A 12500-nucleotide genomic window follows, 5' to 3' on the forward strand; every position below is an offset into this window, starting at 1 on the left:
TCGTTGATGGTTTGCACCGTTCGGGCTGCTGTGTGAGGCCTTGCGTTGTCATGATGCAAGATGACTCCTTCTGACTGATGACCCCTGCGTTGGTTCTTTATGTCTTTCTTGACCTGCCTCAGCAGTTCACAGTAGTTGGCACTGTTCACAGTGCTTCCTTTCTCAAGGAATGAAATGGTGATTGGGCCTTGCATATCCCCAAAAAACGGTGAGCATCACCTTCCTCGTGGACCGCTGGGACTTGAACTTCTTCTTCACTGGAGAGCCTACGTGCTTCCACTCCATGGACTGCCGTTTGGACTCAGGCTCATAGTGCCAAACCCATGTCTCGTCACATGTGACCACCTTCTTCAGAAACTCATCACCATCCTTCTCATAGCGGCAGCGACACTGCTGGGACAACTCCACCCTCCTCTGTTTGTGCTCTGGAGTAAGCATCTTTGGCACCCACCGGCAGCTGACCTTCGAGTAGCCAAGGTCATCATGGACAATTTTGTGTGCTGTCCCAACAGATAAGCTCAAAGTCCTTGCAATGTCATCCACTGTCACCCTTCTGTCAGACTGAATGAGGTCATTGACTGATTCGATCACCTCAGGAGACCTCACTTCTGTAGGCCTTCCAGGCCTGTCTTCATCCTCAACACTGCTCCGTCCTTCTTTAAACAATTTAGCCCATTTGTAGACATTTTTTCGGCTGAAACATGTGGCACCATACACAGTTGACATTCTCCTATGAATTTCAACTGGTTTGCACCCTTCAGCAACCAAAAACTTGATAACTGACCGCTGTTCAATCCCGGAGCATGCTTCTTGGTCGACCATCTTTGTTAATCGCCAAAACTCTCAAAGTTTTTTTTAATCTGCAAAACAAATTAAATCCATGTGAAAAAGAAGTAAAAAAATAAAAATAAAAAAATAAAAAAAAGCTTCTATCTGTATTAGAAGTCCTTATACCGAAAAATTCACCTTATTTATTGAATGACCCTCGTATAATAGAGTATAACTGTTTTGTGGTGCAAACGTTCGCTGTAATGTCGTGCCAATAAACGTTCAACCTTGACTGATACGGCTTTTCGATCCTCAGTTGAGAATCTCCGCAGGAATCTGAAATCCCTCAGTGATGAAATCACTGACTGGATCGAGTAATCGGCGGAGTATCACGTGTCGATTTCCGCCCTGGCGGGTCAAATGATCAAGCCTTGACATTGAGTGTATTGGAGCCACAGCTGACAACTTATTTCTTTTTGCACGATTCAGCGGCAGTTAAGCCGCTTCAGTATATCGAGTTGAGTTCCGCCGGCAGACGGGCGCAATAGCCGACTGGTTAAAGCGTTGGACTGTCCATCTGACGGCGCCTGGTGGGTAAAGGGTGGAGATTTTTCCGATCTCCCAGGTCAATATATGTGCAGACCTGCTAGTGCCTGAACCCCCTTCGTGTGTATATGCAAGCAGAAGATCAAATACGCACGTTAAAGATCCTGTAATCCATGTCAGCGTTCGGTGGGTTATGGAAACAAGAACATACCCAGCATGCACACCCCCGAAAACGGAGTATGGCTGCCTACATGGCGGGGTAAAAACGGTCATACACGTAAAATCCCACTCGTGTGCATACGAGTGAACGCAGAAGAAGCCGCTGACGAACTGACCTCAGTCCGTCTACTGATCAGTATTACCGGGGTCGTCGGCGACTGTCACTGATGGTGGTGGCCCGCCGGAGCCGAGGAACGGGAGACTCCCGAGTCAGATCAGTGAGACTGATGTGGCCGGGTTCAAGTTCCTCGGGTGGAAGATTATAAATATTATATTGATCGAGATCTCAGTATACCTACTTCATAATTGTCTAAGACTGTTGTCACAGTAGCCCACTGCTCAGTGGGGTAAAAACTGATGAATTATGATTGAAAGCGCGGACATTGACGGCGGCATCGGCGGACCGTGCCGGTTTGTTTGTTTTTGTTTTTTTTTTCTAGTCAGTGTTCAGTTTATTGTTATCATTTGCGGTGTGTGTGTGTGTGTGTGTGTGTGTGTGTGTGTGTGTGTGTGTGTGTGTGTGTGTGTGTGGCCGCAGTGTGTGTGTGTGTGTGTGTGCGGTCATGGTGTGTGTAGTGTGCCGTGTGTAGTGTGTGAGTGTGTGTGTGAGTGTATGTGTGTCATGTGTGTGTGTGTGTGTGTGTGTGTGTGTGTGTGTGTGTGTGTGTATGTGTGTTTTCTTTTTCTTTCTTTCTTTCTTTCTTTTCTGTTGTTTTGTTTTGTTTGTTTGTTTGTTTGTTTTTATTTGTTTGTTTGTTGTTGTTTTTTGTTTTTGCCTGGCATCAAGCCGTGGCGCTGACTGGAGACTTCCCGGCATTAGCCAACTTACGGGCTATACCGTGGCCGCACTAATCTAAATGTTTTTATTATTATTTTTTTAGAGCAGTGGCTGTACCCACTTCCGTGATCTGGGCTGTACCCGCCACTCAGTCAGTCACTGGTGACATGAACGTCACAAAAGCGCCGGCACTCAGCTAGCTGCCCCATCACTTGATGGTCTTCCCAGTCAGGAATTTGAGGGCCACGCACCCCGGCATCCGATCTGCGCTCCGAGTCCACGCCGCCGGCGGTGAATAAGTCCACATTATCAGTCGTGACTGGACACAACGTGATGATCAAGGGTCCATCCAAATAGATATCTTGGTGGAACTGAGAAAGAATGCTTAGTACGTGTCTCACTGATTAGGTAAAGTTGTTGGAGTCAGGCATAGTTGAGGCCATCATATAATAGTAGTTGAGTCTGTGTGTTCTCATCGTGTCATTGCAGGGGTGGGGTGGTGTGCGGCGGACGGATGTTGACTGAAACCCTGAGACCCGCATAAATCTGAGCCGGTTAAAGTAGTCCAGCAAGTTTGGAGAGATCCTGTGTCACTCAGTTCAACTGAGCACTGACGTGTAACAAACTGTCCCCCTGTCCCCATCTCCCAGACAGTGACCATCCGGGACTAAGTGGGGAAGAGTCTGAAACAACTGAACTGGAGTGATGGCCTAGAGGTAACGCGTCCGCCTAGGAAGCGAGAGAATTTGAGCGCGCTGGTTCGAATCACGGCTCAGCCGCCGATATTTTCTCCCCCTCCACTAGACCTTGAGTGGTGGTCTGGACGCTAGTCATTCGGATGAGACGATAAACCGAGGTCCCGTGTGCAGCATGCACTTAGCGCACGTAAAAAAACCCACGGCAAGAAAAGGGTTGTTCCTGGCAAAATTCTGTAGAAAAATCCACTTCGATAGGAAAAACAAATAAAATTGCACGCAGGAAAACATACAGAAAAAATGGGTGGCGCTGTAGTGTAGCGACGCGCTCTCCCTGTGGAGAGCAGCCCGAATTTCACACAGAGAAATCTGTTGTGATAAAAAGAAATACAAATATAAATACTGTGGCGGCCGTTGGGACCTCACTGAATAAATTCAAGCCGGTACCATACCACTGAACTTTAGGGTGGAATTGGTTTGGTGACTGGTTAGTCTTTTCCCACCCTCTTCCCCGGTCCGCTTTCGGCCTTCGCCAAATCAGCCGGTTCTAAGCTACTGAGTGTAGCAGCATTCACTGAGTCATGTTCAGTGCTGGTTGGACTGAGTTCAATCTTTGTGAGGGTCCTGGCGGGTTCAGTTCGAACCTGAATCCAGTCGCCCGGCCGTCAAGGTCACCGGCAGTAACGGCGCTTCAGTGGTGGCCGGTAAAGGGTGGCGATTTTCCCGCCGACCTCCCAGGTCAACATAATTATGTGCAGACCTGCTAGTGCCTCAGGAACGACCCCACGGTCCTGCCGGGACCTACTGTACGAACCGGTTGAACTGACGCCGGGGCAGAACTGAGCCGGATCAATAATAGTACGCACGTCAGAACTGAACTGATGATCCTCCTTCAGTTGTAATCCACTGATGTCAGCGTTTGTTATGCCGCGGGGAAACAAGAACATACCCAGCATGTACATCCCCGAAAACAGAGTATGGCTGCCTACATGGCGGAGTCAGTAAGTATGATAAACCGAAAATGGTCATACACGTTAAATGTTATTGATGTCTGTCTGAGCCGGCGTGTACTGTGTGTGCGTGCCTCAGGAATCTCTAGTGATCGCCAGAATAGCGCGCCGTCAGTGCAGGAAACCGTGGAATGATCCGGAGCCGGCCGCACCGCTGACTCATGGTGTCAGCCGTCAATCGTCTCAGTACTAGTACCTAGGTATACAGCCTGTTGTGCAAATCGCCCCGAGTTTGTAGAGCTTGGTCTTCGACCGAGGATAGGCGCCGGCTATAAGTTAAGTATGTCCACATTAAATTAAATCAAATGTGATAAGCCGCGGCGACCGTGACCGGGTGACTGAACGCTTAGGGAGAATGTCTATGCCTCTGTCCAAAAGAAGATTTTTGTCTTAACACAACCTCCATCATTATGCTGCAGAGAAATCGATGATCTGAGCATCTTCGGTCATGACTGATAGACTGATAAGGCGGCCGGGTGGGGGGAGGGGTGACACGTACGTTCGTGGGAGAAAGAGGAGACTGTGCACTGACAATCATGTCCCGATTATTTGTTTTTTGAAGACATCATTGTCGACCAAAGATGAGTCAGTTTAATTGCAACAGAGTCAGTTCACAACTCCTATACAGTTAAGAAGATGGGGAAAATGTCGGTAGTCTTTTAAAAATGGCATACTTCAGAGTTTCAGAGTTTGTTTATTCCCATTAACTCTTTTGAGTCATAGAGAAACAAGGAAACATGACAATAACAGGATGTCGGCTGATGGTGCGCCACAGCTAAAGGGAAGTCACTCATAACAAATATTTTTTTTTAGCCATTTACTTCCCGTGACACGGTGACAGCTGTGGCAAAGGTGATTTCATCGTGCACCTTGGCTGTTTTGTGTTGGTTTGTCGATAAATTCGTTGACATGTCGCTCTGATCAATGCCGTGGTTTGTTAAAAATAACAACAACCTGTTTGATTTTGCCGCACAGGAAATCTATGGTAAGTTATCTTCTTCTCAGTGTAAAGTTTTATAAGTTTGCTGTTTTCTTTGATTTGATCGTCTGCTATTATCGCTATCGCGGATCGACTCAAGATGAGGAAGTGCAACGTTGAGTGTTGAGTAATTTTACTAGCCAGTCCTGACCAGTCACAACCTGTGCTTAATATTAACTCGATCATGGCTGATCGGGTGAACAGATCTTCTTCTTCTTCTTTCTTTAAACACCCATCATCATCATTTTGATGGTTCTGGTGTGTATAGAACTGTAGGGGGTTTCCACTCACTGGGTTGTTGTTTTGTAGGACTAGCAGTTGGGGACTTGTGGGGTTGAGTGGTGGTGGTAGAAGAGTGGGCGGGAGGGGGTGGGGGGGGGGGGGGGGGGGGGGGGCGCTAGTCGGTCAGATTCAGGACTTGAAGCTCTCCACCGAGGTTGAGGAGATAACCTCGGGAGTCGGGCTCTTCCAGTCCCTGACAGTCCTCGGGAAGAAGGAATACTTCCTGTAGTTCGTATTGCAGGCCGGGAGGAGATACGTCTCCCTGTGTGACCGTCTAGTGGACCGTGCTGGTGTGTTTGGTGTGGGCCTGAATGGGGTGTTGATGGTGACCTCTTCACGATGGTATTTGAAGAAGGTGGTCAGCCTTGCTGCTCTTCTTCTGTCTGCTAGGGTGGACCACTGTAGATGTGTCAGCATGGAGTCGACACTTGAGGTGTGACTGTGGCGGTTCACAACCCATCGAGCTGCATGGCATTGGACTTTTTCTATGTTGTTGATGTTTTTGGCAGTGTGGGGGTCCCAGACAAGTGAGGCATATTTTAAAATGGGGTGAACTAGGGCTTTGTAGGCTGTTTCTTTGATGTTGATGGAGCGCACTCTAAGGTTTCGCTGGAGAAACCCTAAGGTTTTGTTTGCCCTGTTTGTTGTATTTGAGATGGGGGTGTCCCATCTGAGGTCTTGGGAGATGGTGACCCCCAGGTACATTGTCTCTACTACTCTTTTGAGGTTCTGGCCATGGAGATGGTACGTACCAGTCAGTGTGTTTCTCTTCCTGGAGACATGGAGGGCATGGCACTTATCTTGGTGGAAAGACATCTTCCATTTTGTTTCCCACTCTGCCATGTGGTCCAGGTCCTGTTGTAGCTTCCTTTGGTCTTGGGGGGAAGTTATAGTTCTGCGGCAGAGAGTGTCGTCTGCAAAAAGCCATGTTGTTGAGGAGAGTTGTTCAGGGAGGTCATTTATGTAGAGGAGAAAAAGGGCTGGGCCCAGGACTGATCCCTGGGGGACTCCTGAATCTACTGGGATGGCCTTTGAAGAAGCTCCATCAACAACTGCCGCTTGCTGTCGGTTTGCCAGGAAGTTCTTGATCCATTCATGGACCTGGCCAGTGATCCCATAGTGTCGGAGTTTGTGGGTTAGAAGGGAGTGGCAGACCTTGTCAAAGGCTTTAGAGAAATCCATCACAAAGACATCTGACTGTTTCCCCTTTCCATGTTGTAGGATAGCTCGTCCGCAAGCCCCAGCATTTGGCTTTCACAAGACCTGCCTTGCCAGAAACTGTGCTGTTCCTCGCACAGGATGTTGTTTGCCTCTGCAAATCCCATGATTGTGTTTACCACAATGTGCTCTCTGATTTTGCACGGGACATTCATGAGGGAGATAGGGCGATAGTTTTCAGGCCTGTATCGTTCACCCTTCTTGAACACAGGAGAGACGTTTGCCCTTTTCCAGTCCTTTGGAACAATGCCTGTATTGATGGAGGGCTGAAAGAGAAGCGTCAGAGCTGGGGCAATTTCAGCTGCGATTTCCTTCAGGAGGCGAGGGGTGATTCTGACTGGTCCAAGGGCTTTGCTTGGATTTAGGACTTTTTGAGCTTTCTGACTCCTGCTACTGAAATGTGGATGTGGTCACATGTGGGTCCCTTGAGCTCAGGGCTCATGCCAGTCCAGGTCTCAAATTCCTCTGGTGAGCAGGATAATTTGCTGCTGAATGCAGGCTGAAGCTGCGCATTCAGCACTTCTGCCTTGTCCTTTGCTTCTGTGACTAGCTTGTCAGCTACTTTCAATGGAGAGACACTGGCTGCTTTCATGCGCTGAGACTTGATGTACTACAGAACAGCCAGTATTCTGTCAGCCCAAGGCAGACACTGTGGAAAGGAAGCTGAAGCAGAAACTAGTCCTCTTTGGAGTTACAAAAACGTCAGCCACATATGATAATGGTAGAAAGAACAGAAAAACCACACAAGCTTTCGCAGTGCACTTACTTCCAGATTCATGAGTGCAGTGATGATGACAACCTAACCCTGGAAACAGGAGACTGCAGATGTTCTGAAGGATTTGTTATTGGTTTCTTTTTCAAAGCATTTGGGTGTAGAGAGCCTACTCTCATTTAATTGCTGAATTTTTTTTATTGCATTCATCAAATACACTGCAAGATTCATTTTAATCAAATCATAAAGTGTTTCAGGTGGAAATAGCCATTTAGAAAAATACTTTTTATGGTATTGACACACGCACATTTAAATATTCTTCTGCCTCATCTTTCTGTCAGTTTCAGTGGCAATTCCAAAACAAAACTTGCTGTAGATTCCCCCACCCCACCCCCCCACACCCCCTCCACACACACACACAGCCACAGCCACACCCATTCATTCTTCTGCATTCCCTCCTGGGAGATAGCAGTGTCAGGTCATCAGGAGGCCACACACCAGAGGAGATTCTGCACTGCTGCTGAGTCACTTCAGTGACAGGATTTTATATATTTTATTTATTTCTTTTTATTTTTTATACTGATTAAACATAGGACACCCATCACTAAACCTCTTACTTACAACAACTGTTGCTTAGCCACAGAGCCAGACTGGGTGTGCAGTGACAGCCTACACACTGTTCCAGCAACAACAGAGCCTGTGTCTGGTGTCTCGAATAAGACCAGGCTCTTTCAAGACAAAGTTTAGCAAAAACGTTTATTGTGTTTGTGGTAAACGGATCACACAAAATGATAGTTTGTTTCAGTGTCATACGATTGTCAGGTTACTTCCAAAGTCATGTAACATTTTCAGAACAAAACATAAAAGAATTAATGTCCAACCAATTGCTGTTGACTGAGATTGCTGAATCCCTATTACATAATTCAGTAGGAGTGTTTCTGTGATGCGATCTTATGATATTGAATTTTTAAAAGTTTTTTTTATTGATGTTTATTTTGTTAATTGCCGTCACACAGATATTTGCAAATTGTTTATTCCATTGTTTTAGTTTATACTTTTTTTCCCCCTGTACATCCCCCTTTTAACCACCATCCTCAACCCTAAAACACACACACACACACACACACACACACACACACACACACGTGTGTGCGTCACACGTCTAATATCACTCAAGGTGAAAAGACGTTAAATTAAACTTAAAGAAAGAACAGAGCCCGTGATTCTGTCGACACAACACAGCCTTTGACACAGACTTGGCACAGGCATGGAAGTGGAGGGGAACCTGAAAGGCCACAGAGTGTACGACAGTTTTGTTGTATGCCCCATGGTGAAGTGAGGATGAATAACTTCACTTATTATTTAGCATGAGAAAGCGCTCCCCTCCTTAGTCAGCCCACCATTTCTCCTTGATTTTGATCCCCCTCCTCTTATTCTACATACACAGTCGCATGTTCGCACTTGCACACACATTCACATTGACTCACACACACACACATACACATGCGCACACACACTCTCACTCCAAGTGCATACAAATGCCCGCACAGTACCGACTTGTGTAGAATCTGTATGTCTTGTGCTCTGTGTGCAGGTTGCCATGGGGACATGCAGAGGTGGATATTGTTGGTGCTTGATGCTGGCTGTGCTGGCATCCTGCAGCCAGCTGATCCCAGGAGCTCCTGCCTACACACCCCGCCCCCGCCGAGAGCCTGCCTGCACCCACACCACCCATGCCACCCTCTGCTGGACTGTGCAGCTGAAATCCCCCTTGCACTTCCGTCTTACCCCTGCATCCGCTGAAACCTCTTTTTCTCGGGACGGGGTGGGTAAAGTTCCAGACGATCGGACAGCACTGTTTGATCCTCATCACCATGGACTGATGGAAACTGACCCTGTACACGTGTCGACAAATCAGTCACACCCTGTACACATGTCGACAAATCAATCACACTCTGTGCACGTGTCAACAAATCAATCACACTCTGTGCACGTGTCGACAAATCACTCACCCCTGTTTCCACAGGATGATGGAACATCATCTCAGTCTTCTGGCTCTGAATTGACATCAAGCAGTGTGTCCGCAGGGCAGCCTGAACCTCACCAGGACAGCTTAGCGAGTGAAAATATTCAGAAAAATATCTCCGTGATACAGCCCCAGACAAAACTTTTCCATAATCCAAGTTCTGTTCCCAGGTCTGCCCACCATGAAAGCTTCAACAAGGAAGATTCTCTTAGTGAAAAGACGCTCGGTGATGCATCTCACTCGAATCGCCCCCGAACAGCAGACGCTTACATGGAAATTCCTCGGCATCAGAAGGAGTACGTTTACCACCAGATGGCGCTGCTTTTGGCTGACGAGGTGGGGCTGAGTTTGCTGGGGAAGGTAGGGGAGCTGTACGACCATTTCGTTCTCTGTTATGAGGAAGAGAAGGAGGAAACGGAGCTGAGGAATCGACCCTCTGGCCCACAAGGATTCAGAGAGAGCGGCAAAGCTTTCCAGTTGTACCACCAAGCTCACTCCATTCTGAAGAAGTCCAACGCTGTCACGTTTGAAGAGGTAGGTTATGCTTGGAGGCTGCTGATTGTGCAGTCTGTGACAGAATTATAGGGGTCTATAAAGGTGGAGACAAGACTTTTTTTTGTTTTGGATAATAGATGAGGAGTTATGTGCTGAGAGAGATAGAGATAGAGGGTGTTGCGGGGAATACAGGCATCAGGCAGGCAGTACGATAGGCAGGTATAGATAGGTGGGTATAGATAGGTACAGAAAAAAACTAGGTATATAGGTTTTGACATGAATAGATAGGTATAGATAGACCCGTATAGAAAAATCTAGGTATAGACATGAACGGGTATAGAAAGATCTAGGTATAGATATGAACAGATAGGTATAGACAGGTATATATAGAAATACATACAGGAACAGATAGATGGGAATAGTTGGGCATGAATAGATAGATAAGAATATATATATACTATAGGAATAGATATGAAATAAGTTCTTTCTGGAGGGTGATTGGGTTGAGGTTTTTAGGGTCATTAGGAAAGGAAAATCAATCCATCAATCAATCAGTCACTCACTTTATTATCTGAAACAAGAGTACAGAAACTGGTCTTCAGGCTTGTTGCAAGGAAAATGAAAAAAACTTACGACTATGTCCACATTTCTGCCCCACTCCCCAACTGGTCCGTGTGACTGCTGGAGTGAACGTCTAGTTTAACTCACTCAGTACGGCCAGTCCTCTCTTCTCCTCTACACAGACCCCTCGGATGTCCAGTGGGTGTCTGAATGACCCATCATCAGAATTGTGGTATTCTTTGTCAACATTCACGTCTTCAGTATAAGAGCCTTCCGCTTGCAATATTTTGATGATGGTAATTGGGGTGAAACGCTGTTAACGTCGTCCCTTTCGCCGTTTGTATGGAAAGAGTTAAGGTGACCCAGAAAGAGAGAAACTGAAGAGAAAAAAAACAGTTTCTGTTTCAAGGTGTCAGAGTGTACAGAATGATTCGTTCATGCTGCACCACTCCTGCTTAGAAAACAAAAATGAAACACTACCAGTTTCAGTTTCAGTTTCAGTAACTCAAGGAGGCGTCACTGCGTTCGGACAAATCCATATACGCTACACCACATCTGCCAAGCAGATGCGTGACCAGCAGCATAACCCAACGTGCTTAGTCAGGCCTTGAGGGAAAAAAAAATATAAAAAAATGGGGTGAATAAATAATAGATAAATACATAAAAAAAAATTACTATTACCACTACTAATAATATGTATAAGGCCCAAAAACTTGATGAAGAAATCAACTATAAGCGTACAAAAATAAATAAATAAATAAATTAATAAATAATAATTACGATATAAAAAAGTAGTAGTAGTAGTAATAATAATAATAATAATAAATAAACACTAACAGCTGAGTGGTTAAAGCATTGGACTTTCACTGTGAGTGTCCCAGGTTTGAGGTTTGAATCCCAGTTACAGCGCCTGGTGGGCAAAGGGTGGAGATTTTTCTGATCTCTCAGGTCAACAAATATGCATACCTGCTTGTGCCTGAACTCCCGCTTCGTGTGTATACACGCGCAGAAGGTCCAATACGCACGTTAAAGATTCAGCAATCCATGTCAGCATTCAATGGGTTATAGAAACAAGATCATACCCAGCATGCACCCCTCACCCCCCCCACCCCCCAACCCCCCACACCCTTGCCCCCTCTTTTTAAAATGGAGTATGACTGGCTACATGGTGGGGGTAAAAAGAGGTCATACATATGAAAGCCTGCCTGTGTTTACGAGTGAACGCAAGGAGTGGCAGTTTCAGTTTCAGTAGCTCAAGGAGGCGTCACTGCGTTCAGACAAATCCATATACGCAACACCACATCTGCCAAGCAGATGCCTGACCAGCAGCGTAACCCAACATGCTTAGTCAGGCCTTGAGAAAAAAAAAAAAAGAAAGAAAAAGGTAAATAAATAATAGATAAATACATAAAGAAAAAGAACTACTACTACTACTACTAATATGTATAAGGTGCAAAAACTTAATGAAGTCAACTATAAGCGTACATAAATAAATAAATAATGATTTCATTAAAAAAAAAAGTAATAATAATAAGTAAATAAATAAAGACAACAATTATGATAAATAAGCAAATAAATGTAAAACATCGAGACACACATTCACACATACACACACATATGCATAACATATAATATGCACCAAACATGCAGTTTCACAGATATGAAAGCACAGTCAAATACACATAAACGTACATGAGCCCCAACACACACACACACACACACACACACACACACACACACACACACATTACCCTGCACCTCCTCTACCCCCCTCCACACACTCATTTCTAGGCTATGTATCGCAGCTTCCACGCCACACACACACACACACACACACACAGATGAACCCTTACTTGTGCAAGCACACACACATACGCCCATATCCCCGTTGCTCCCACAGTGTAGGCATGCATACACACACATACCTAGTGGCAGGCCACAAACAAATAAGAAGAAGAAAGAAAGAAAGAAAGAAAAAGACAGAAAGGAGTAGGTGCCTGACCAGCACAAAAAGCCAACACACTGATGAGGACCTTTAGAGCCCATCAGTGTCACAGGTATGCATGGATAAAACAGCCCAAAATGAAACAAATCAACAAATATATCGACAAAATGGACAGACAGGTAAATATGATGAAAATGAATATAACAGAAACGAAAGATGAAGAAGGCAGATGATTGAAATAAACTTAGAACAAAATGATCCTCATT

At 45.7% G+C, this 12500-nt stretch overlaps 1 protein-coding gene across 1 annotated transcript in view; it reads left to right on the plus strand.

The window, feature by feature from the left end:
• The first annotated feature begins 4863 nt into the window (after window positions 1–4863).
• Window positions 4864–12500, plus strand: part of LOC143291440 (proprotein convertase subtilisin/kexin type 7-like) — a 38951-nt gene continuing 31314 nt past the window's right edge. The window contains exons 1-2 of the mRNA XM_076601303.1: window positions 4864–5001; window positions 8802–9767. Coding sequence (XP_076457418.1) covers window positions 4999–5001; window positions 8802–9767 — 969 coding nt within the window. The 5' untranslated portion in view covers window positions 4864–4998. The remainder of the gene's footprint in view (window positions 5002–8801; window positions 9768–12500) is intronic.

The sequence above is a fragment of the Babylonia areolata genome, chromosome 17, assembly GCF_041734735.1.
Source record: "Babylonia areolata isolate BAREFJ2019XMU chromosome 17, ASM4173473v1, whole genome shotgun sequence".
In the NCBI taxonomy this organism is placed as follows: Eukaryota; Metazoa; Mollusca; class Gastropoda; order Neogastropoda; family Buccinidae; genus Babylonia; species Babylonia areolata.